At 42.8% G+C, this 26,366-nt stretch overlaps 3 protein-coding genes across 4 annotated transcripts in view; 2 read left to right on the top strand and 1 right to left on the bottom strand.

The window, feature by feature from the left end:
- LOC311048542 (copine-9-like) overlaps positions 1–6,999 on the top strand; it is a gene marked incomplete at both ends in the record, with an annotated part of 130,705 nt that extends 123,706 nt beyond the window's left edge. Inside the window, 2 exons of the mRNA XM_084061801.1 lie at positions 6,211–6,284; positions 6,778–6,999. Of these exons, the coding sequence (XP_083917927.1) occupies positions 6,211–6,284; positions 6,778–6,999 (296 nt within the window). The remainder of the gene's footprint in view (positions 1–6,210; positions 6,285–6,777) is intronic.
- A 3,593-nt stretch (positions 7,000–10,592) lies between these two features.
- Positions 10,593–19,509, top strand: LOC311048820 (zinc finger protein ZXDC). Of its 2 annotated transcripts, none has more exons than XM_084062131.1 (10): positions 10,593–12,888; positions 13,143–13,295; positions 13,586–13,664; positions 13,821–13,951; positions 15,442–15,612; positions 15,798–16,588; positions 16,691–16,775; positions 17,027–17,190; positions 18,283–18,384; positions 18,661–19,509. In XM_084062131.1, exons 1-10 carry the CDS (start codon positions 10,806–10,808, stop codon positions 18,745–18,747), a joined length of 3,846 nt encoding a protein of 1,281 aa, XP_083918257.1. In that variant the 5' UTR covers positions 10,593–10,805; the 3' UTR covers positions 18,748–19,509. The 2 variants fall into 2 exon arrangements, with proteins under 2 accessions (XP_083918257.1, XP_083918256.1); XM_084062130.1 differs by having other exon boundaries at positions 10,595–12,888; positions 17,018–17,190.
- Positions 19,510–20,463: 954 nt separating this feature from the next.
- On the bottom strand, positions 20,464–26,366 carry cfap100 (cilia and flagella associated protein 100; the record flags this gene model as incomplete). The annotated part of the gene is made up of 12 exons (XM_084061800.1): positions 20,464–20,582; positions 20,775–20,868; positions 21,502–21,704; positions 21,845–21,980; positions 22,496–22,650; positions 22,757–22,799; positions 23,032–23,125; positions 23,267–23,460; positions 23,861–23,941; positions 24,905–25,068; positions 25,841–25,905; positions 26,276–26,366. 12 exons carry the CDS (start codon positions 26,364–26,366, stop codon positions 20,472–20,474), a joined length of 1,431 nt encoding a protein of 476 aa, XP_083917926.1. The 3' UTR covers positions 20,464–20,471.

Here is a 26,366-nt window from a genome sequence, read left to right as displayed (position 1 = left end):
GCTATCTGGCACTTCCTTCGCAGGATTACAATGGGTGCTCCCAGAGCTGCTCTAGCCCCGCCCGCGCGGAGAAAAAAACAAAAAGACTGAAATCACGGTTCAGACCGTGTTCGGCACCGAAGCTTCGGAACCGCCACTATGTAAACACACGGTTCAGACCGTGTTTAGCACCCGATGTGTTAAGACCGGGAAATAATCTGTAATTTTTAGATTTCTTTGGCTATTGAAAAATAACAGACATACAAGCTCATAGTGCGGCACCGAGTGCCGCGCCATGAGCTTGTAGATCTGCTATTTTTGAAAAATCCTGAAAATGTGTGCACATTTTTGAATATATATATTTCTTTTTTTTTTTTTTTTTTTACTTTGTCTTTATTTTTCACACAGACAAAACATACGTTCAAAAAGGACATTACAATAAGGAAAACAAAAAACGGAACGAAAGAAAAAGACAGAACAGTAAAAAAGAAAAACAATTCAAAAAAAAGAAAGGGACAATACAGGGGGGGGGGGGGTATACACTATTCATTTACTCTTATACATAAGCCATTTCTCCCAACGTTTCTCAAAAATCTCTGCCTTAATCCTTAAATTATAAGTCATTTTTTCCATAAGACATATTTCTTCAATAACATCACACCAATGTTCCTCTCTAGGAGGGTCTGTTTTCAGCCATTTCCTTGTGATGGCTTTTTTAGCTGCCAGTGTCAAGATTTTGAACAGGTAAACGTCCTCATGTCCTATTATGTCATCTGGTGTCAAACCGAGATACAAAATCCGGGGATCACAGACAATCTTGTAGCCCATTACTGCCTCCAAAACCCGGAGAACACTGTCCCAGAATGACTGTATTTTCTTACATGACCAGAAAATGTGTGAATGGTTGGCGTTCGGATGCCCACACTCTCTCCAACAAAACTGCTGCTTACTCAGTTGTTTGCTTTTGATTTTAGGTGTAATGAAAAAGCGTATTAAATTCTTCCACCCAAATTCCCTCCATTGCTTAGAGTTTGTTGAAGATTGTTGTGTGGAACACATGGAACGCCACTCACTCTCAGACATCTCAATATTAAATTCAGATTCCCATTTCGATTTCACATACATTGTATTTCTTCCATGTTGCTTCTGCAAGCCTCTATACAGTTTGGAAACAATCCTTGAAGGTGTTTGTTTATATGCACCTGTCAAAACACCAATCACTTCATTTCCTTCCACTGATATCTCCTTTTTAATTTCTGTGTCATAAAAATGTCTTAGCTGAAAAAATCTGAACATGTCACCATTTTCCAAGTCAAACTCCCTCTTGAGTTGATCAAACGATTTGAATTCTTGACCCTCTAAAAGTGTACACATAGCTGTTATTCCTCTTTCTCTCCATCTTTCATACGTCTTATCTAGTTCCCCAGGTCTGAATTTCGTATTATGGGAGGGCCAGATCAAGAGTTTACTGTCACCTGTCAATTTATACTTTTTAACCACATCATGCCATATTCCCAATGTTTTGCTTACAATAGAATTGTCTCCCTTAAATTCTTTTCCACTTAACATGGCCTGAGGGGGAGCTCGACCCACACCCACCTCAATGTCCTTCCACCTGGATACATAGTTTGGGGAACACCAGTAGACGATATACCTCAATTGTGCAGCATAATAGTATTCTTTAAAATTTGGCAGTGCTAGTCCTCCATTTTCCTTGTCTAATTGCAGAGTCTTGAATCTTACCCTGGGTCGAGCTCCCGCCCAAATAAACCTAGAGATCAACTTATCCCACGCAGAAAACTGTGATTCTGGTATTTTAACTGGGAGTGACAGAAAGAGATATAGCAACCTTGGTAAAATAATATATTTCTTTTTTTAAAGCAAACATTTGTTACTCAAATATTTGCTTCTGGGGATTCTACAGATGTCAGTTTTCTGAAAAACATATGTTTCTATATCAGACCCCCATCTCAAAATATTTAGTTCCAGGGACCACAGAAGCAAAGATTTTGAGTTACAAATGTTCGCTATAAAAATATTTAATCAAATATTTGCACAAAGAGTTTAAAAAAAATAGCAGCTCTACAAGCTCATAGCTACGAGCTTGTATATCTGCTATTTTTGAATAGCCAAAGAAATCTTAAAATGACACAGATGCGTTCCCGGTCTTAAAGGGTTAAACTAAGCTTTTTAAGATGACAGCTACATTTTCAACTGTAGCCTACTGTATGCATTGATTTCACAAAGTACCGACGCAAACTAGACTGATGACATAGCAGACAGTTCACACAGATGTAAATTTGGCTCTGTGCCTACTTAAATGCTATGTGTGTTTTGTTTTGGTGCGAGTGAAGAAGCTCCGGTGTTGCCAGATTGAGTGAAAAGAAGCAACCAGGTCTAAAAACAAGCCCAAAAGAAGCAACCAGTTTCACCACTTGAGCCATATTAAATCAGCTATTTTCAAAAAGAATCTTGAAAGCAAGCCCAAATAAGCAACTACACTTCAGAAACAGGCCAAACAAAAGCAACCTGCAACTATGAATATTTACAAGCGACTTTACAGGATAACATTCCCGCCTTAAACAGGATGTTTAAAGGATATGACAGGAGAACATCCATCATCTCCCCATCCGCTCAGCAGGACATTTTGACCTGTGAGAGCTGGTTATGTAGCAACTATACAGAGACAAAGACCAGACTCTCATTGCATGTGTCAAACAGCCAAGTGCCATTGGAATGCATGGATGCCTTTCCACAACTTAATTGGCTAAATGATTTGAATTAAACACACAGGGGGCAAGGGAAAGTTGGAAATTATTCAAGCCAAACAAGACGAGAGCCCTCCTTGGGACCTATTACATTTTGCTCAGAGGTACACCTAGGTCAGAGGTGAATGCCTTAGGATGCACCGTGGGCTGTGTGTGCGTACGTGTGTGCATGCGTGCGTGCGCGCGCGCGTGTGTGTGTGTGCGTGCTTGCGTGCGTGCTTGCGTGCGTGCTTGCATGCGCGCGTGCATGCGTGCACGCATGAATTTGTATTAGATGAACAGTGTTCATGACAACTTATATATATCGTTTTATTTCCATTTTGACACACAAACACACACACACACACACACACACACACACACACACACACACACACACACACACATAGAAGCGCCGTATTATCTGGTTGCCTGGCGTTGCCGTGGTTATTGAGCTCCAGTGTGTTCAGATTTTGGTACCCAGCATTGGTCAGGTTATGGCTCTCTCCCTTTCTCTTTCCCTCTCTTGCTCCCCTTCACTCCCTCCCTCTCTCTACCTCCCCCTCTGCTTATTTGTCCATTGCAGTTGAAAAGGCTTTAGAAATCACAGAGAAAAAAACCTGCCATGGATCACAGCAGGGGATTTTTCAGTTAAAACATTTTAATACACGTTTGAAGGACCATGATAAAGACTTTTAATGTGCTGTGAAACTGAATGTCATGAAACCTAAATGAAAAGTAAAGTGTTACCCAACCAAAACAACCAAAAAGAAGAGTCAGTCCTGCACAGTTTCACCTAACCTAACTTAACCCATGAAAGTTGGAATGTATCATTTACAGAGAAGAGTGAGCAACTTCTGAGAAGAGACAGGCAGCTTTTATAGCCCTAGGGTGATCAGACGACAGCTTTCAGCACTTCGCTAATCAGTGCTGTCATCACTTCAAGCTGACTGAAAATGTGAACAGGCACACTGTACCTTCCTTCAATCAACTGACCGAGGGCATGGTGTTCTCCATGGTGCTGAAATCTCTCCTCAGAACTCTGCTCCCCTCAGTGACTGCAGCTGTGTGTGTGTGTGTGTGTGTGTGTGTGTGTGTGTGTGTGTGTGTGTGTGTGTGTGTGTGTGTGTGTGTGTGTGTGTGTGTGTGTGCGCGTGCGCGAGTGTGCGTGCGTGTGCGCGCGTGCGCTACATAATGTGGTTAGGACGAGGGAGAGAGGAGACAAGGTTGCATAAAATACTGAAATGAGAAGAGCCCATATGCAACTTATTGGATAGCATGAATCAAACAACCCTCAAACAAGTCTATTCAAAAGTATTTACGAAATCTGAGAGAGAGAGAGAGAGAGAGAGAGAGAGACACACAGCAGGGAGGAACAACAGAGACATTTTTATTGATTACAGTAATTGTTGGCTGTTATGCATTTATTTATTTTGGCTACCTTTCCAATGGTGTATTTCATTGTATCAAATTGATTGCAATAGCCATGTTTGTGTCTCTCCCTTGGCCGTGGGGATTCCCCTATGGTGGGTGGTAGTTTGGCTTCCCGTGTGGGAGACCTTCAAATCCAATTGCTTACACAAGCATTTCAGTGTATTATTATACGCTGTAAGCCGGAACAATGTACCGTGAGGCGGTCGTTATTGGAAAATAAACCCCTCCACCTTGAAGGGAATTCTTTTCCAATAATGACCGCTTCAGTGTAAATGACACGGCTAGCTTACAAGCAAAATCAATAATTAAAAGCTAAGCTAAGTTAAGCTAATAATACTTAGCTTACAAGCTTCCGCTTCCATCCGCTTGCATTGTAAAACAAACAAATACCTTGATTGACTGTGTAATAGGTGGGCCATAATAAACCTCAACCTCAAGATTCCAGAGCTATTTGATACTAGAAGATCAGGAAGGTGGATCATTCTCTTTATTCTGCAAAAAATAGCCGATCTACAAGCTCACAATGCGTCGCAATGCGAATTGTGAGCTTGTAGATCTTCTGTTTTGGGCTAATGTTCCCCCCATAATATGCATGCTGGGGTTCAAATGGTTCATCTGGAAGTGAGTAAGTTTGTCCTTCCATGGGCTTATGGGAGTGTGTGTTTATGAGTGTGTTTGTTGGATGGTAATGCATATTTACGGGCAGCAGAGTTCGTGCTATTTGGAAGGGCTGTGTACTGTACGCACACACAAACAGACTAATTTGGCATGCATGAAATTCAGGGCAGCAGGAGGTTGTGTATCGGGCCTCATCTCTCCAGGGACCCCCTCCACATGACGGGGTGTACTCACAACACATGTACCCCTCGTCCCTCCCCACCCATGCACACGCACGCACACACGCACGCACGCACGCACGCACACAAACAAACACACATATCTCATTACTTGTTCTTCTTATTTCCAACTCCATCCATGTATGTTCTGTACTCGTGACACATATTCACCCCCATCCGCCCTCTTATTTCCTCTATTCGTCTTTTCCCCTGCTGCACATTAACTACCATCTGTCATGTCAGTTGGCCACGCAGAGCATTGCAGCTTGCTTACTCCTGACCCTGAGCTAAAGCACACTTCAATTAAGTTCCATTCAACTAAAATAAATTCCTCTCCTCTCCTCTCTTGCCGTTTTTACTCTTCTCTTATCCATTTTGCTCTTTCTTTGTACGTGGCAAGTGGGAAGCCCCACCACCCCAGAGTATGGTCCAGCTGAGAATGACGTCAGAGCAAAATGACCACCTTGTGAATATGGTCAAGGAGCTTAGACTTAACTTGCTATCCACAGCTAAGCAGTTAACCTTGCTCTGAACATTGATCTGATTCTGAACCACTCCCTGAGGAGTCCCGAGGCCTGTTGCATGGTTTTACCTGCAGCTGTGCCTTCATTCATCCTACTTATGGGCTGTTTCCGCAATATGCCAGGCATCAGAAATGTGATGGCAATTATGTGTGAACTTGACCAGGATAGCGCGGCCTCTTGCTGCCTTAAATAGGTTTTACCATACGTGCCTTAAATGCATGTCCTTTCGTACCAGCACTATTGTAACTTAATTTTTATCTAACCTTTTTTCCCCTTTATTTATTTTTTCATTACATCCATTATTATCTCTAATATTATCTTGTTGATATATTGTATTGTTGTTAGCGCTGTCTTACAGAACATTTCACTGCTTGTACCTGTATGAGTGAGTGACAAATAAGCCCCTCTTGATTCTTCATTCTTTTTGATTAAATAATAATAGGTAATTGCTGTTGTTGTCCATTTCAAATAGGTATTCACTATTGACAAAGGATGAGGCCGCACAGCTCTTAGCCACAAAAGTTTATTTAAAAAGAAACCAACGTTTCGACAGTGAAGTCTTCCTCAGGGTTTAACAGAGAATGAATGCACACATCACTTATAAAGGGGACTGGGACAAAGGTGAAAATAGGTATTCACTAACATAACTAATAGGTGTGAGGTTATTCTTTATGTCTTCTGTCTGTATAGCTATGGAGGAGCTGGATGGGGATGAAGTCAGGGTGTCCTCCAGGGGACGCTTTGCTGAGAGGGACATTGTCCAGGTACGTTATTTTGGCCTTTACTTTTCTTATGCCACACAGACATACTGTACCTGAGAGGGCTAATGCCAAGATAGTCTGTAAGAGATGTTTATACTGAGAGAGAAAAACACACAATTACACTAATAGTGTATAATTACCACAATTCACCTTGTGAATAATTACCATTATTCACCTTGTGCGCTGAAACAGGATCTACAGTTTCAAAGTGAAGAATGAGGTAGTTTATTGAGCTATTTTTCATAGCTTAATTGGACAAATTGTTCCTCGACGACTGGAGCAAAAATAGATTTTTATGAACGTGGATAGGGCATGACTGCTTTGTCCCCTGGGTGTAATACTGAGTACCCCAGGAACTAGAGAATATTATCCAATACTCCAACAGATTTTCACTGTCCTTTTTCTTTTTCAACATTTAGTCAATACATTTGAGAATTTACAGCACTTTGTCTTGAGAGTCTTCGTGACCATAAATTAAACTTCCCTTCTCGTTCAGTTTGTTCCATTCCGGGACTACATTGATCGGTCAGGGAACCAAGTCCTCAGCATGGCACGACTGGCTAAGGACGTCCTGGCCGAAATTCCTGACCAGCTGCTGTCCTTCATGAAGACCCGGTGCATTGAACCCCGACCTGCCCTGTCTACCACATCTGACTCCTCCACCACAGCCACCACAACCACCACTCTGGCCTCCAAGGGATGCAACACGCATGCCTGAATGGAGGGTGGTGGCTGGAGCAGTGATGAGTTAGAGATTGGACCGAGATTAGATTGGATTAGATTGTGTGTGTGTGTGTGTGTGTGTGTGTGTGTGTGTGTGTGTGTGTGTGTGTGTGTGTGTGTGTGTGTGTGTGTGTGTGTGTGTGTGTGTGTGTGTGTGTGTGTGTGTGTGTGTGTCTGTGTGTGTGTGTGTGTGTGTGTGTCTGTGTCTCTGTGTGCGCGTGCGCGCGTGTGTGACAGGGTTAGGGAGTTATACTGGGTAGTGTTCAAAATTAAGAACACAGTCCTTGAAAGCTGAAAGAATTGCTTCACTAATAAGCCTGTTTGGGACAGAGGAACACCTCCCTCCAGGTGACAGGCGACTACATTAGTTTCAGAGGGCTGAGGTCGTCTCCGACGAAATACCCACTGAAAGCATTAAGATTAATACTCTTCTAATCATAATGACTCTGGAGCTGAGCTTTTGAACACATCACTGCGTAGCTGTCTAGAGTGTGATTTAACAAGAGGAGCTCTCTGAATTGTCTGAAATGTAACACAACTATTAAAGATGAGCACTTCTCATGATACTTAAGACACAGAAAAAAACTAAGGTTCCTGTTTGAAAGAGCAACAAGCAGCAATAAGGTATCGGGAGAGTGATGGCATTCTCTGCGTCTTTTCTCCTGCAGCCAATTTATGACGTGCATCCATTTCTGACTTCTTTTGTGCTCTGAGGCTGGAAGATGAGTCTGTGTAATGCTACTCTAATCCGGCCCACTTTGGTTTCCATGACAATGCTCTTATGCATGTTGATTTGAGTTTCTCATGTACAGTATAATAAACACTCGAGTTGCTTTTAGCAGCTTAAAAATGGGTGTACCCATTCTCTCTCCCCTCTGATAACTTCTCAAGGCATTTCGGAGGCTCGGCATGATAACAATAATAGGCACCTGAAAAGAGAGGTAGGCAGAAATGAAATGCTCTCAACTCTGTCAGCCCACTCTGTACCTTGTTGGACATAAAATCCATTGGACTTTCTTTCTTCTTTTTTTCCCATTGCAATGTATGCTATATATTGTTATAGATTTTCACATAGTGGTGTGAGGTGTGAGGATGTTTCAAGATGTACATTGTGTCATCAATAATCCCACTTGGACATGAAGTGTAGCCCTGTGAGTATTAACAGAGAGTATTTGTGTTTTAAGAAATATAAGGCCATGAAATTGGCTTGGGATTGAGCACAGACTGAAATATCCCTGGCTCTGGCATCTCCATTTCTTACAGTCACAGTACAATTTAATGGCATCAGGAGCCCCCAGTAACAGTGGTGAACATAACCGCCTCTCAGTATACTGCCATTCTTTAGAACTCGCCTCCCATTTTCTCCCGTTAAACACTCACTTTCACAACTCTGGCTCATAAATGTGTGTCAATGGTGGCCAACCCGCCTTCATCAGGACATCTCTTGAGCTGCATGCACTTGCTTAGAATTAAAAGGAGCTTGTCACTGCACTCCTCACAAGCTTGACAGAAACTCTCACTTCAAATGTAGCAAAGACTGCTTGCGCTTTGCACAGTAAAATCATCAGTGTTACTTTTTAACTCTGACAGTGGAAACATTTACCAATTGTTACAGAGTATAAATGTTTTTAGTAAATTAACACTTTTACTGTGTGGGCTGCCTTCATATTAATGCAATTTTCAAGAGATGAAAGCCAGAGAGAGGAAGAGAGAGAAAGAGAGATAGCATAGGCATAAGTTACTCTGAGAGGATGGTCCCTTGCCACTCATCCGTTTAGAAGGAGTAGTTATGTGCTGCTTTCTTTTGCAAAATGTACATTTTAGTTTTTCCTCCTCACTTCTGGTGCTTGAGATATGGCTGTATATCGTGTGTGATTTTCTGCCTGCCTGGACCTCGACAAGTTCATTTGCAATGCATGTATAATTTTCTTTAGCCTATTTTTTTCTCTCTTTTTTTTCTTGCAGTGATTTCCTTTGTTGAGTCTTTGTTTTTAGACAGAATGATTGAAGCCTGGTTTGTTGAATAGAAACCTCAAATCTGACAGGTTGGTCTCTCCCTTAGTGTTTCTCTCTCTCTCTCTCTCTCTCTCTCTCTCTCTCTCTCTCTCTCTCTCTCTCTCTCTCTCTCTCTCTCTCAACCACCCACTCAGAAACGGTGCAATTGAGCTGCCACTGACCTTTGATGGCAAGTGCAGGTATACACAAACTGGCTAAGCTCTTCCTGTACTAATCCAGTTTCAGTGTACTATAAATGTATTTCAGCAAAACAACGGCTTTGCTACATAGAGTAGGCCTACTTAAGGGAAATTATTTGCCCTGATAGTATCCCATTATTAGCTCTGTTTTGCATGCCAGATACAGTACATAATTGAATCCTATGACGGTAAAGATAATTGTATCATTCTTGTAAAAAGATAGAAATTGCTGTACATTTATAACTGTAGAAAAAAAGATAATACAAGTGGGTCTACTAATACTAACATGAATAGGCACGAGAATGAAAATGGGAAGAATAATATACTGTTGGAGCTTAAATTAAACAATAAAGGTTCAAATTGGACTATATTGCGAAAGGTGTGTCTTCATATGGTAACAGAAAGGATATGGACTTGTGGCCTTATTTCTGTCATCCCAAAAGTGAGTGTTCGGGAGGATTATATTTTTATATGACTACACAATGCAAGGAAATGTATGTTATTTTGCATGCCAAGTTGGCTGATGTCAGTGCTGCCAATGATTGTACAACTTGTACTACTACTATTATGAAAATGACTTCAACATTCCTAAATATTTTGACTTGTGTACTGTGAAGGGGTGTTTGTTTTCAAAGAAAACAAGTTGTTATATTAGCTACTGTTCTTTACTGTGTGTGGTACATATGAAGGAACTGCCATTCCAAAATATATAAAAGACAGATGAGTAGTAGGATAGATTTATATTACACACAGTGTTAAAGAAATGGTGCATGCATGTGTGTGATGGTTTATACACCATCCTGAAGTCATATCACACATTGGCTATTTTTGTATGAAGCATGTCAAGCTTTCTATACAGTGTACAGTAGAACTGTTAGCTGACATTTTTGTCAGTAAATATATTCACTAGGCTACTATTTCCTATTGTGTGGTCTGTGAAAGCTTAATAAATGAGTTGATGTGAACAGTCTTCTATTGTTCATTTTTGTTCCTCTCCGATACTGTAAATGTTTGTTTTAGGCAGAACAATGTGTAAGTTTGTCTCTGTTTTTATCTTTTACTTAGGAATTAAATACAGTTATTATTGTTGACTCATCTCTGGACACTTGGGGGCTTATTGAGTTCATCTCACTCACTAAAAATGTTTTTTTCTATTTTTTTTAATCAATGGTGGATTTTTTATTTATTTTTTACTTTGAAATGTACATTTCACATATACACAGGTAAATGAATAAGCGCTAAAACCTGTGTGTACTAAAATAACTCAATAGAGGCTGTAATATTTATTGACCTAAAGCGCCACTCAGCGGTTTACAGATATAAGTGCAACAATGCTACATCGTGAAATCAATGTTACAGATTCAGTCTTGACTCTTGAAACAATAATTAGTTGAAAGGAGCTTGGTTCCAGTTCCACATATGTTGCCGTTTAATAAATTAATAATTACATAATCATTTTAGATTGAGTATGCCACTGTCCAAACATGTAAAAAGACAACAACAAAAAAACACCCTTCCCAGATCCACTGTACAGAAATCCAGTCCGTGGTTTTCTGAAGGGAACTGAAGCTGTGGCTTGAAGTAAACTGTGTAGTGGCCTACAAGGATGGATCTCCTTCCACATACTGTATGTAGGGCGGGCCTTTTTATGTACCGCTGCTGCTACAGGGATACCAAGATGGAAATCCAGGGGCTTTCTGATGCCCAAAACATTCACTCTCAACATGGCGCCCCACATGGAACAGGTTCGTCTGCGCTTACAACAACGACAGGGGCACATTCTCGCATTATTTCGAACGAAAACGAAGCAGATGGACTTTGGGAAAACGACAACAACAACAATAGGCCCAGGACATCTTCTCCGTTTCGCCTGCTGGCAGAAAATGGCAGCCACCGGACTTGTTTGCCGAGCGGCAAAGAAGTCAACGTACACAACGAAACCCAAAGTGTTGTTGGACATGGACTCCGTAACGTGAGCTTGCTAAAGGAAATGGAGCTGAACGTTCAGTTGCCTCCGCAGGATTTCTTGAGAACCGCGTCGGGTAAATACGGTGTCGAAATCGAGGATAACATATTGCAAATGGCGTTGCCTTTCTTCGAAGGGGAAGAAGAGGAACTTTCAGCTCCGGGTTTACGGCAGCAGCAGCAGCGTGAAGACGACGGCGGCGCCTCCCTGTCCCTGCAGGGCGACAACAACACGACCGCGGCCCCTGGGAGCCTCGGCGCCGTCAACAGCACACTCGCTGCCGCTTCGCAGGACAAAAACACGCAGGAATTGTATGTCGTTTTCAACATAGTTCAAGAAAATGGCAGCAGTGAAGAAATGAGCAAAGACCAATTGGATGTATTACCCGGCGACGGGGATAAGATCACGAGAGGTAAGAGGTCGGAGGAGGAGTGTTCCAGACTAGCTGGTTGGTGTGGTTCAATGGAGGCGGAGAACAATAATGTTATGATCCAGGCTAATGAAAACCTGAACTGTGTTGAGGACAGGGCCTTGAGGAAACCTGTCTCTGACTGTAACCTATTATTAAACGACAACTGTGCTGCTGAGGAGGGCGAGGCTGCAGTTCCGTCGAATGCCAAAAATATCTATAACGAGACAGTGGGGGACGTTGTTTTGACCAACGAATATGGAGTTAAGATTTGCGGTCAGATTTGCACTCAACGCGATGAAGGAAAATCATCGCATTCCAACGACAAAGAAAGCAGTGCCTTGTTGATGTCGGTGAACGCAGGCACCGTGGAATCTGTGGACATCGGAGAAGCCATGGACACTTCCAACTTCATATCTAATACGGACATGGCCTCCACCAGTGCGCCTACCAGTGAAACCTTCTCTGGGACTATCATGATAAATAACCAAAGCATAATCGTGACCATTGAAAACGGGATATTAACTCTTGCTGCGCCCCCAGAGGGTTATGTTCAGAAAGATGATGACATGGTCAGCTTGAAGGAACATCTGGGTATGAAAGATCATGAGGACATTGTTCTTCTCAACTACGATAGTGGCACTAAGTCCATAGGGAAGATCAGTACCCTGGCAGTGACCAGCCAGCATGAAGAGCCCCGGCCGGGGTTGTCTATAAGTGACACAGAGTTGGCCTTGGTAGATGATTGTTCACTTTCAGAGCTGGGTGCCTCTTTGGACAACTGTCCCATTGTCAAGCAAGAGGCGGGATCCCTGTGTGCCATAATGGAGGGTGACCTGGTTACCCCATGTGTCAAAACCACAGCTGCTTGTTGCAAGGACAACTTTCTTAAATCTACACATTTAATCCGGTCCAAGAAAGAGACTGTGGTCTCCTTTGGGTGCCCTGAGCCAGACTGTTCCTGCACCTTTGACACTCGTCAAAAATTGAAAGTTCACCTCCTCAACCATGCAGAGGACCCTCGTCCCTACCAGTGCACAGTCGAAGGCTGCGGCTGGGCTTTTGCCACGTCCTACAAGCTGAAGCGCCACCTCCAGTCCCACGACAAGCAGCGGCCCCATGCATGCCAATTTGAGGGCTGCGGTCGGCGCTTTACCACAGTCTACAACCTGAAGGCCCATGTCAAGGTCCATGACCAGGAGAACGCCTTTGTCTGTGAGATCTGCAATGAGCGATTTCGCAGTGCGACGCGACTTACCAATCACCAGAGAATGCACTTTGAGCCCCAGAGGCCGTACAAGTGTGAATTCCCAGGTAAAAACACAACAGTACAGTACATACTTGCGGTACATTTATACATGTTCATCTGGCCTTATAGTCATGATGATGTGATACAGAAACCAGGGTTGATATCATCACTTAAATCTTAGAATATGAAGCATATCATGACATGGGATACATTTAGGCTACGTGTTACATCCTTAATATGAGGGGCTATCAAATAAATTCCATGTTGAGCAGTGTTTCTTTGTGTTGATCTGTCTTATGATTGTTCTGTCAACCTCCAGGCTGCGAGAAGACATTCATCACCTTCAGTGCTCTCTTCTCCCACAACCGCACACACTTCAGGGAGACGGGCCACTTCACCTGCAGTTATCCAGGCTGTGACAAGCTGTACGACAAGGCTTGTCGCCTCAAAATCCACATGAGAAGTCACACAGGTAGGCCATAGTAACAAAGTTGTTGGGGCTAAGCTCAGATTAGTGGTATAAATCATCGTAGACGGTTTGTAAGGCGTGGCTGTCTGAAAGCTTTATGTAAAAAGAGATTTTGTCCTGATGAATGTCTAAGGACCAAAATTGTGTTAATTTACAAGGTATTCTTTTGTAAGTCCCAGACAGTGTACACAACACATTCACTGACTTGCATTCAAGTAATTCATTTGTATTGGTTTCATGTTTTTATTCCTGCTGTGACTTTTTGTATTGTGAATTTCTGATTGAAATTCCAGGTGAGAGACCTTTTGTCTGTGACTCTGAAGGCTGTGGCTGGACATTCACCAGCATGTCAAAGTTGCTCCGACACAAGAGGTGAGGCCGTCTCTACACAGGATTTGTCATATATTTTAGATTTTACCTGAGTTTTCAAAAATGACTATTCCCTGAGTGTTCACTTGAGTGTGATTATGTTGGTGTCTAACCAGAGGCCCTTACTGACCATGACCTCTCCTTCCCCTTATGTATCAGGAAGCATGACGATGACCGTCGCTTCACCTGTCCAGAGGAGGGCTGTGGCAAGTCGTTTACCCGGGCCGAGCACCTTAAAGGACACAGTATCACCCACCTGGGCACCAAACCCTTCCAGTGCCATGCAGAAGGTCAGTACATGCAGGAAGAACAAAATCTAGGGCCCAGGGCCGTCTTAGGGACATTGCACACACATTTGCACTCAAAGGACCACAATGGAAATAAGCTCTCAATCGTTTGTGTTTTATTCTTTTGACAGATATGAACGAATATATGTTAATGTATATGCAGGGGTGCACATAACTTTTTAGGTCTGGTACGCAGAAGAGCACCTGGACATGAGACTTGGTGCGCATGGCGCCCGTCCCGTTTTGTCAACCGGGGGGGGGGGGGGTTCAGCCCGGACAGTTTTGTCAACGGGGGGGGGGGGGGGGTTCAGCACGGTGCCCACCGGACAGTTTTGTCAACGGGGGGGGGGGGGGGCGAGAAAAAAAGGACGCTCTGCTTCTACATTCCGCCGATTTTCGCCGTTTTTTTTTTCTCACGCTGTTAGATAAAGCCCCCAAGGTTGGTGCCCTGTGCTGCTGCGCTGATTTTATCCGCCAGATTGGGACGTTCACGGCATATTTTGCACCATTACGGTGCGTTCGTCATCGGTGACGAGTGCCTCTAACAGCCGCTGCTGGCTGCGTGCATGCAGCGAGGCAATGCGAGGCGATGCGAGGCGAGGCGACGCGAGTCATATCTCTACCCCTGTGCCTAATGGCTGTACATGGGGCCGACGGGTGCTTTAGAGTGATTGTGTGAGTGGCTTCAGGAAGTAAATTCGTAGCCTCGATCTCCAGGCTTTTATTTTTTAGTTTTGCTAAAAAATAAAAGCTTGGAAATTCCTGTCCCAGCTGTTGGTGCGCAAAAGCGCCTCGCGTCGCCTGATGTGGTGCGCATTTTTTATTTTGGGTGCGCATGCGCACCTGCGCACCAGTTATGTGCACCCCTGTGTATATGCATTTTTCTTGATAACGTCAATCAATTCTGGAATAGTGGTGGTACCTTTTCTTATTAAATTATATTTGGCCTTGAAAGGACCATATCAGTGTTACTACATGTCATTGGCCATTCAAACTTAACAGATGAAACGTGCCAGGGGAAGGGGGTTGCAAAGGTTGTCTTTGAAGCATGAAAGGCAGAAGTGAAGCATGATGTGTGCTGTGCACAGCACACATACGAAGCATTCACTCAAACACCACCAATGTTCATATGGCCATGACATACTAAATATCCTTACTTAACAATGACGTGATGATCTATTGTGTAAAAAGCATTTGCCAACAAAACAGGCTAGGTGATAGAAGTAAATCATGTAAGATATGATTTTAGGTCTGTGCAGGGATCTGGTGGTTGTGAAGGACCACCAGGGTCTATGATATGACTATATTATATTGTGAACAATTAAAATGTCTCCACGATCTGCCTTTACAGACTGATTAGTATCTTGCTGCAGTGTGCATTCTATCAGTTGTAATTCTATACCTTATTGTATACTCCGTAGTACAACGATGTCGCTCGCAAAAAAAGAAAAAAGGTCACATGATGACTTCATGTTTTCTTGTGTGTGCTGTAGGGTGTAATGCTAAGTTCTCAGCACGCAGCAGCCTGTATATCCACTCCAAGAAGCATAAATTGGATGCCAGCTCCCTGCGGACACGGTGCCCCGTGGCAAATTGCTCCAAACACTTCTCCTCACGCAGCAGCCTTAAGAGTCACATGCTCAAACATCACCACCTCAGTGCTGGTTAGTAGTAACACACACACACACACACACACACACACACACACACACACACACACACACACACACACACACACACACACACACACACACACACACACACACACAATGCATACAAGGTGCAGTACTACGCTGAGTCTTGCCTTTTAAAAAAATATATTGCATATATAATGTGTGTCATATTCCAGATGTTCTCAGCCAGATGGAAACCACACCTTCACTGACCCCCAGCAGTGAGCTCATTAGCTCCACTCCAACGACGGTTGCTGGCCCAGGCATCACCGGAAGTGATCAGCTGACAAACTTGGACCTCAACTCCCTTTTCTCCAGTGTGCCTGGGGGTCCTGCCCCCACTTCGGGTATTGGAGTGGGAGTACCTGTGGGCGGGACCAGTACAGGAGGCTCCTTTGCAATGGACCTTTCCCTGGTCAGCTCGGGTATTCTCACCATTGATCCGTCCTCAGTGGGAACCACACTGAGCACCGGTGCCAGTGCTACTCTGGCCAAAGTCGTGGATCCACTGATTCTGGCTGCCAGCACAGACATAAGCTCCCACCATGGACTAGAGGGGACGGTGGGAGACGTTCTCCCCCCGCAGGGCACCCTCAACCTGGACGATGTGCAAACGGTCACCCCCGAGGCTCTGGGGACCCTTGCCGCCCTCGGCATGCAAGGCAATGTCTCATCTGTTGACCACACACTCGCACACACTCTTAGCTCATCGAGTGCACTGAGTGTGGAGCCTACAGCCTCCTTGGCTGTGGCCCCTGTCGCCGAGCTGCTGTCTTCACCCTCCAAGGTGGTGGAGGTGGGAGGTCAGGGTGGAACGGGACCCCTGCTGGGCTGTGTGGAGGTGCTTGGCCCTCAGGATGGAGGCAAGGTCCTCACACAGTTTGTCTTCCCTGGTCACAGCAGTAACAGCAGCTTCAGCCCACAGAAAGACCCTGAGCTCAATGCGGTATCACCAAGCAGCTTCCTGGTGAGCGATGTGGGGTATTGAGGTGCTAAAGAGAGATTTGTTTTATACTGTGGTTTGGGTCCATAGACTTTGATCTTACTGAATTTGCTGTGTGTTTCATAGGAGAGTGGAGGGTCAGCCAGAACGGACTACAGAGCCATACAACTGGCCAAGAAGAAAAAACAAAGAGGTCCAGCTGCCACTTCAGGTAATGAACGCAATCATACAGTACTCAATGTAGAGTTGACAATGGAGGATGCTGTTTTATTGAGTTATTTTGTCTAAAGTTTACCTGGGGAAATGATATACATAACACTATTAATGTATAATATTAATATGCAACATGAAATACACAATAGAAAAATTGGCCTCAATTAAATATTTACATGTATATAGAAATATAATTACTCTTCCGCTTTGTTCTTTTTTGTTTTTGTCTTCTTCTCCAAGGGAGTTTAGGATTGAGCCAGAGAAAAAATAAAGGTGGGAAGGCCTCAACTGCCTCTGCATCATTGGTTGCCCCGGGTGCTCGATATGGTGAAGGCACCACAGCGGTCAATGGAGGGCTGACTCTGAGGGACCCTGTCACCGGCGCCCAGTATGTTCAGATCCAACTGCTACAGGTGAGATCCTGTGACTTCTGGTTTTGAAATGTAACTGTTAAAGGGAAGGGAACTGCATCATGGAGGTGTCAACTCATGTTTAAAGCCGGAGTAGCTGATTGTGAGAAGTGTGGAGATTTCCGGTGGGCCACACGTTAATTTTTATAATAGTTGAGGTGATGTACCAAATTTGAGGTGAAATGTTAAAGTTTTCATAAAAGGCCCTGAATATTTTCAGAAATGGATGGATCACAGAATCTGTGATGTTGAGGGAATGAAATAACAGTATCTGAGAACGGGGGTCATTCCTATGTTCCCAAGAAGGAACTTATGTTCCCCAGCTTTATATGCCACATAACGGGTCATATGTCAGATCTAAGTTTTATTTTAAATAATATATTTACTATTTAGTAAAATTCTACATTTTTGGTTCCTCTACATTTTAGCAGTTATAACAATAACTAAATCATTAAAAATAACATTAAGATGTTGGGTAATGGCTAATGATGTTACAGCTAGAGAGAATGGGTAAATTGTTAAAGATTCATGGTTTAGTCTGCCAAGTCATTGATGAGGCTGAATGGCCTCGAGTGCAGAATGATCCCTGCTGTGCAAAGCACAGATAGAGCTGTATCACAGTGTGCATTGCAAAATCTAGAAAGAAAAATTAGTACCATCATTAAAAGTAGAATAGTAAATGTACAAATAACAGAGTTGAAAGGAAGTATGTCAAAAGAAAATTAAAAGGAGGGAAAGTTGTTTCAGTTTTAACCCCCCCACCCAAAAGTGCTGGGAACCCATCAAAAAAAGCGTCGCTCACACGCTTTATTGTGCGCAAAGGTTTGTGCGCGACTGTTCTCGCCAAACCTGGCCACAGCAGGTCGTCTGGTCAATGTGTTTCAATGAAAATGCTTGCGGAAATACTCTTTTCCCGCCCGGAGCGGGGAAAAAAATCTTTATATGTCGCTGCTTTCATTTCAACATGGAGCGGGGGAAAATCTGTGTCCTTGCACTTATGCTTGGTGGGTTTCAAGCGTGAGGCAAGAAACCCCTGAGCTGAAAAGGAGTAACACTCAAGCAACTAAAGCTTGGTTAATCTGCGTGTGTACGCAGGATGACCCACCCAGCGACGGGGAACTGGCCTTCCAGCTGAGCTCGCAGCCATCAAGCTCCCACTCTCAGCTTACTGTTGACCTGCCCGTCAACATCTTGCAAGTAAGAGTAAAATACGAAAAAAATACAAAATCGCAGCAGATTTTATAAAGTGCTGCAGCCAGTTAGTAAAATCTTTCCTCATTTGGTGACTTGCATTTAATTGAACTCCCCCAAAGTGAGTCACCCAAGGAATGAATGTTAAATGTATCTCAACTTTAAATGTGTTTTTATGGCCCCCTTAACATTCTATGAGGTTGTACCAGTTCCATAAATGCCTGTCTTTGAGTAAAGCATGATAGAACAAAACTCAACTCTGTTGTTTTTGTCTCACCCAAGGAACCATCGGTCATGGCTGAGGACGACAATGGCTCTGATAACTCTCAGTTCACAGGAAGCACCATCAACCTGCAGGATCTGGAGTGAGCCCACAAGGGCCCCAGGGTTTTTGAAGAGAGTTCACCAGAGTGACCTCACACATGCTCACAAGAGGATGCTGTCCACTCACAGGACATGGGTTAACACCAACCAACAGAATGTGAGATCTTCTAATTCCATTAAAAGATTTTTCTGGTTGATCTTTTTTCAGGATTTTTTGACGTTTTTTGGATACATGAGAAATGTAGTGTAGGGGACAATAATTGAGTCATCCCTTCAGCCAATGCACCTTGAGAAAAGTAGAATCATGAACTGTAGAAGGGTATCTTTTTTGGAGTATCTCCGTCTGTCTTTTAACTCTTGTTCCTATGGTTTATCCCACACATGTAACTGCTAACACTCCTATGTAAAAGAGGCTTGATGCCATTGCCTAATTGCACAAGAGGCTCTCATGTCTGTTTTTTCAGTCGGTGTTAACAGCACTGGTGCTTTGTTGTATGGTGCCACATTGCCACTCATCCTAACAGTTGGCTGTCTATGCTCTGGTCCATGATGCCTTACAGACACCTAATGCTGTGTTCATAACTGCAGTTGGGTCAATTGCTTTGTTTATTTTATTTTGTACCTTTTGTTAGATTTATTTTTCTATCAATAGCATTTACATGTTGAAAACATGCTGGTCCTTCCCCCTTGTTTATATCTGTAATGGGTTTTGTGATTGATTTAATCTGTGTTATTTATTAGCTTTGGGTTTACAGAATGGCAAAGCCAAATGCAGAGATGAAATAAAGGATCGAAGCACAATCATGACTATTTTGTTTAGAGTGGCTCATTTGAATTCTAGCTTTGTCTTTATAATACTATATATTATTAGGTATATTTAACCTTACATGTATTGGTTTATATTATAAACTACTTTACAGTGGGTCAAGGCTGAGCCCTTTTTAAATGAAGTTTAACCAAATACGTTGTTGAGCGAAGTCCCTCAGGGCTCTATACTGGTAACCTTTCTCTTTTAGCTCTACATTAAATATATTAGCTGAAAATGGCCAATCTATCTACCAGCCCTCAACGTGTCACAGTAAGATCTGTTATTTTCTGCGAAGTTTTCCCTACAATATAGATGTTGGGGTTTAAGTGGTTAAATAATGAAAGTGTGATGAATAATACAATTATATGAAAGAGAAATAACAAGCACTTTATTCAAGTAGAAAATACATTTTACATTGCAGTACTTCTCTTAAATACATATTGGAAGCTACATCATTTGACATGATTGGACATACTGTATGTTAAACAAATGTATGTGATAGCCTTTTGAAATTGCTGAATGAAATGCAGTATATTCAGATTTCCTTGTTCGATTTTTCCAGTCCACCTTAATGTTATGCCTTGGTGCCTAGACAATTGCAAATCTAAACATTTGATCTTAAGATGACTGGGCCTAATCATGCAAAAATAAATAAATACATGCAATTGCTCAAAGGGTCAGAACTTCTTGTGCCATCCATATCACACTTCTTGATTTATATGGATTAGTGTAGTGTGGACAGGATACGCCACACTACACACAGATAAACATTATTTTGGGCATATTTATATTGTAATTTCCCCTGGGAAATAATGGATCATTTTTGGAAATGTGATTATTGTTGCATCGGATCATTAGTTCTCTATTCTCTTAAACTAAAACCCTATATATATATATATATATATATGTGTGTGTGTGTGTGTGTGTGTATATGTATGTATGTATTTAGGCTGTTATGTTTTTAGGTGAAGAAGTAGGCATTGATCTCCTCTTGGTCCGAGATGTCCTTCACATTGTTGAGTTTGACCTTACGGGCAACAGGCTTAGATCTGGGCATCAGCTTTCTTCCACTCTGAAATGAAAAGGCAGAACATTTAGCTTATTCAACAAACTAGCTTATTTTTTACTTTACAATGTAAGTGACTACACTATATCTTCTAGAGTAAATACTGCTCAATTATTTACTGTATATTGAGACAACCTGCAAATAAATCAGAATGTAGTGTATCTTACAATACTTTAGTTAATTATGAGGAAAGCCTACTTTTTTCTTGACGACAGCTTGAGCTCTCTCCAGAGACTTCCTTAGTCTCTCCTCCTGTTTCTGTTTCTGTTGCTGCTGCTTCTCCTCTCTCTGCCTGCAACAGAAGCAGGAGAAAAGGGTTTCAAACTGCATATGCCATTTGGTGGCCAACTTTCCACAGGAGCATATATTTTTAGCATGGGTGACCACACAAAATCCTGGCAGTGTTGAGGGAATCATCTATTCTTTAGTGTACCCCAGACCAGTACAGAGGTCCTAGACCTAGTCATCACATGACTCAGAGTCAGTCAACATTCCAGCATTGAAAAGGGCCCTTCTGTGTGGAGTTTGCATGTTCTCCCCGTGTCCCCTAGGGTTGGTACCCTCACAAAAACATGCAGTAATCCTGGTCTCTATACTGGCTCCCCCTGGTCAGCCGGGGCGCCTGATGGAGGGGAAAGGAACTGGTTGGAATAACGTGTTCCTTCCACGCACTACGTCCTACCGGGGAAACTCCCCCCTGTCAGGTGATAAGAAGGTTTATTAGCTCTCATGCATTGAAGGAGGAATGAGCTCGGCTCTGGGCTCTCCCTAGGCTGGCAGAGGGAGTGTAGCGCCCAGGATTACTTAGCGCCCAGGATTGCTTAGACAATTGGCACTGGGTGAAAGAAATGGGGGTGCAAAATCGTGTGGAAAATTTTTTTATTAAAAAAATCATTCCAGCATTGGGATGGGCACCATTGTATACCTGATCCTCCTCTCCTTCTCCTTGATCCTCTCCACTTTCTCAAGTGTGTCTGCGGGGATGCTCTCAATGTTCTCCAGCAGAGTGGACACACGGTTCTCGATGTGAGCCAGCATCTGCACAGTGCTGAGGTTGGCCTTCTTGTCACCCACGCAGCTGCGGTACACTTCCTCCACTTTGCGGCCAAGTGCATCCAACATGCTGTCCTGTTGTGCAGTGGACGATGAACAGAGAATGGAGGGAATGAGAGACATTTTTTAAACATAATTTGAGGCTTGAAGAGAGGCAACTGACTAAAATGTGTGTGTTCATTTCAAATTGGGACAGATTCAGAATGCACTGTTACCTGGTCCTCGGTCTTGACTTTGCCAAAGCTGAAGAGGCGGACCTTCAAATCCAGCTCAGCAGCTCTCTTCTTCTCTCTGGCGATAGTCTCGGTCATGGTCTCAATCTGAGATGACAGTTGCGCTGCATCTCGTTCCCTAGGCGAATGAGAAAAACAAACTGATGAAGATGTACCGAAGAGAAGAAAGAAGGGTCGATCAGAGTAGAACTCTTCCCTTAAGTCCAGTGTTTCCCAACCTGGTGAGAAAATGATTTTACGAAGATTTAGACTCCAATCCACTTCCTGGTTAACTTATGACTTCAAAAGCCTGTATCTCGGCTCCTGTGTACTTTTTGTTTTTACGATGTATTTTTGACTATTTTCAACTGGCTGCAACTATGGAACGGATTACCGAATGTTTTTAATCTTTTTCCCCGGATTGTACGAGACCTCTATGTGTGTAATGAGGGTATCACCGTGAATGGTTAAAAATCCAGGCACTGGAGGTACCCTGTTTTGAAAAAACCCTGGCACTCAAGACAAAACTTGCATGTTGTCCCTGGCACAAAAACAAATCATATGGGGGTCTGCGGCCACACATTATTTTGGGGGTCCTTGACATAAAAAGGGTTGGGAAGCACTGCCTTAAATGACCGTTGAGCCTTGCCTTACATCTTCCTCTTGCTGTTCTCCATTGCACGTCGCAGCTCCTCCAACGCCTCCTCGGTCTCCGTGGAGTTTTGAATCAGAGATAGGTTCTGCTCCTCCAGCTCTGTCAACAGGTTCAGCAGCTGCTGGGGCTCTGAGAAGTACAGCTCTGGCTCATCCTGCAGAGGGCGTCACCACACAGCAGGAAAAGAAACTGTATAAAAAACACTCAAGGCTGATACTACTTCAGTGAATTATTTTACCAATTCTTGGGGACTGACTGACCTCATATTCTGGGCTGTCACCAACCAGTTTTGAAAAGGGGGTCCTGAAACGACATTGAAAGACAGTTAACGTTTGTAGCTTTATAATGATCATTAGGCCTGGAAATATGTCCAATTATTTTTCAGGTTTTAAAAAAGATATATCATTTAGCCTTTGATGACATGCCCAGAAATAGTTATTATGCATTTATCTTTGCCTTTAATGACATGCCCAAAAGTATGGACGTCCTTTTGAAAGTGGTAAAAAATCTCCAATGAGAAAACCAAGTTCCTTACGGTGTGCGGCTGTTGGCTGAGGACTTGGTGCTATGTCTGGAAGATGATCTGCATTCTCTTATTGGCGGCAACTCTCGACCCGTGCTGATCACACCTGAGTGCGTTTGTGTGTGTGTTGTTATTCTGATCATACGACAACAAACAATTCTCCTATTGTATGTTAATACTCATCATAAGATCCATGTTTACTAACATTTGATGATCCATTTGGTTGTGAATTACATTAAGAACATACCACGCCTGTGGCCTGGCTTGATCTCAGCATGGTGATCTTTCTCCTTGTCATGAGCATCTTTGTCAGACTGCAGGGCCTTAGCAGCCAGGACCATGGCCCTCTGTGCTTCTTGCCACTCCGGAGGGGACAGCTTGAACAGGAAGTCTTTGTACATGTTGTAGTCCTTCATGATTTCCTCATTCTTGGAGATCTCACTGCATGGTCAGATTTAGATCAACGCAACACTCCATGCAACCAAGTGTGGTGGCACTTTTCCCCACACAAACTGACATAACTGGTAAATGGTGCCTTTACACACCTTTCTCCAAAACACTTTACAATGGGTATAGCATTCATCCCTTCTCACACAAGGGTGAAGGCAACCATGAAACCACCAATATGCTCACTAGGAGTTAAGTGTCTTGCTCAAGGACAAGCCAGGACTGCTGCCCAACATGAATGGACATTGTAAAACACTGTACAGAAATAGAAAATGGTCTACATGCTACTAATGAGGTTTTTACTTTTATATTTTAACTTTTTATGCAACAATAATACAGCAGACACACTTTGTGACATCACATAATCACAATCTAGTATGAAAATATCTCACACCTTTTAATGGTCACCATTTCAGCTGTCAATCTTTTGTTCTCAGCGATCCTCTGCAGTTTGGTTTGGGTCTCCTGCTCAGCACTGTACAAAGGCAAATTCAGCACAGATGTAATACCCAGACAAATGCTTACTTTTCCCTACACTTTTAGGACAGTAGAGTCAGCTACTACTTTTCACTTTATGTCGCAGCTGAGTTTTAGGTTGAAAACTCAGCTGCAGGTAGAATTGATTTGACCAAATGTGGAAATTGTTGAAGCAGATTATAATAACCATCCACTATTTTGTATCCACACAAACATTGACCTTACCTGTCACAAATTGTACATTATCTGACTGTAGATACATCCACCACATTTTATGTATATTTGATATTTTACAATAGACTCTGTTTGAGCTGTATATTAGATCACATAAATATCACAGCACCATTATTGTGCCGTATACAATGTTTTGTTCTTATTGATATTGTCAACCAGTTCAAACAAAGTCCCACCTCTGATTGGGCGGATAGCCAATCATAGGTTTGGATAATGGGTCGCGTAAGGGATTGAAAACTTGTAAGGCCAACCCATTGCCAGCAGTACGACCATCAAAACAGTTACCTCTTGATGCCACATGGGGCCGCCAACTTTTGAAAAGTGTGAGAATTCTGTCCAGGACTGCAAGGCCCTAGGCCTAAACCATAACTTTTTTTATGAATGCAATTTTATTTTAACCAAACTGTATGGCACAGCCATTGCATGTTAATACAGTATAACTAACACAACTGCAGTGGTTGTAGTAATGTAGGTGGTCCCCCTGCTCATCTATGGAGACATTTAGATCCTGTCCATACTGGTTGACAAGAGGTATTGCATAAAACCCAAATGGAAACAACTCGCTTCCCAAATGTATCAAAGCTCAACAGGAAAAACTGTGGCGCTCATGCACCGGTCCCTGGTTCTAATCCTGGGTAGGACCTTATCAACCTTATCAAAGTTATCAATTGCAGCATTAATCAATACAGGTTTTTGGGATACGGTATTATGTAGGAATCCAGCTTACGTTTTAACGGCCTCCACAGAGTTCTTGTTGTTCTCCTTGAGAAACTCCTCAAACAAAAGGGCATCGCGCTCAAGTTGCTGTTCGGCACGTTTCAGCCTCCTTTCCTCTGCCACAGTGGCATTGTCCAATTTTTTCATCTCTGATCGCTTCACCAACAGCGAATACTGAGAAATGAGGAAAGATTGGGGGTTTGGATACCAATCCTGCTTTTCAGTCATATAATATATTTATTCTTTTGATAAATAATTACACTGATGCTGCCTGACAGACTCAGAGTACATTTGTTAGCTAAGATCAATACAGGACCATAGCTTTCATCTACCTGGTCAGTGTATTTAATACATTTTTCCTTTTATTTTTACTGTCAGCGTGTATGTGGTTAAACTCGTCAACTTAAGTAGGTAGATTTTCTGTTAATAAAAAAAAATACATTTACCTTCTATAAAAAATAACAAAAAGGGGATGATTCAGCCATGAAGATTTTGACCAGGCAATACTTTACTGATCCCTGTGGAGAAATTTAGGACTAGTGGGCTGTCACTGAGCAGCGCCCAGAGACCAGTTCCAGCTCTAAGGTCAGTACCTCGGTCAAGGTCGCTGGCAGGAGAATGTTCCTAATGTGCATGTATTTTTGGTGCAGGAAGAAACTGTGTAAACATAGGGAGAACATGCAAATTCCACACAGAAAGGCCCCAGTTGGGGTCCATTCCAGGACCTTCTTGCTGTGAGGCAATAGTGCTATAACCACTGAGCCACCACAAATCAAGCTAGTAAAAAGCAGACAATGACTGCTGGTACACAAAATGCATACTTTCCAGGGTTATCCAGATACATAATTACATTTCATTTACATGTATGGTTAGCAGTTGAAACCTGGAGTGCATGTGGACACTCTTCCAGAATTTTAAGATCTTGGAGACTCTCTCTTTTACTTACCTCCTGCAGAAACTTCTCCCGTTTCTTGGTGATAAAGTCCTGTATGCTCTCTTTCTCTACATTTTCTGAGGAGAATTCACATCAGAGTTAGTTAAGTTAGTGTGAGCAAATATAGTAAGTAGTACAACATCAACAGAAGTCGCAGTGGACAACCAAACCTGGACTAATATAAGCTATCAAGTCAAACTTTATTTCTACAGCAAATTTACTGAGCAGGGAAACTCAACCCTGGTAGGAAAGGAAACCCGGTTTGGAGTATGTAGGGATGTTCCGACTCGGAGTAGCATCATCCGCATATGATGTTGACAAATAATTATATATATATATCGTACAGTACAGATTACTCAAGGGTTTAAATATGGCAGTACATAGTTTGACTATTTGATGTACAATGTTTTTATGTAACATAAACGACAATGTTGACCTCCAACGCACCTTGTTTAATCATGGCCATCTTCAAGGCCTGCTTGCCAGGTAAGCTGTGAGGTCGGACTGTCTTTTCCTTCAGCCGGTCCAATTTGTCCAT

Source organism: Gymnoscopelus microlampas (assembly GCF_963454915.1).
Source record: "Gymnoscopelus microlampas genome assembly, chromosome: 7".
NCBI lineage: Eukaryota > Metazoa > Chordata > Actinopteri > Myctophiformes > Myctophidae > Gymnoscopelus > Gymnoscopelus microlampas.
This window is presented reverse-complemented; position numbering and strand designations above follow the sequence as displayed.

What these genes read in the sequence shown, in the direction of transcription:
- LOC311048820 (XM_084062130.1), top strand. Translation starts at nt 10,806, where the DNA reads ATGGATCTCCTTCCACATACTGTATGTAGGGCGGGCCTTTTTATGTAC. An exon ending in TATCACCAAGCAGCTTCCTG is followed by an intron (nt 16,589 to 16,690) that starts GTGAGCGATGTG and finishes TGTGTTTCATAG; the next exon opens with GAGAGTGGAGGGTCAGCCAG. An exon ending in AGGTCCAGCTGCCACTTCAG is followed by an intron (nt 16,776 to 17,017) that starts GTAATGAACGCA and finishes TTCTTCTCCAAG; the next exon opens with GGAGTTTAGGATTGAGCCAG.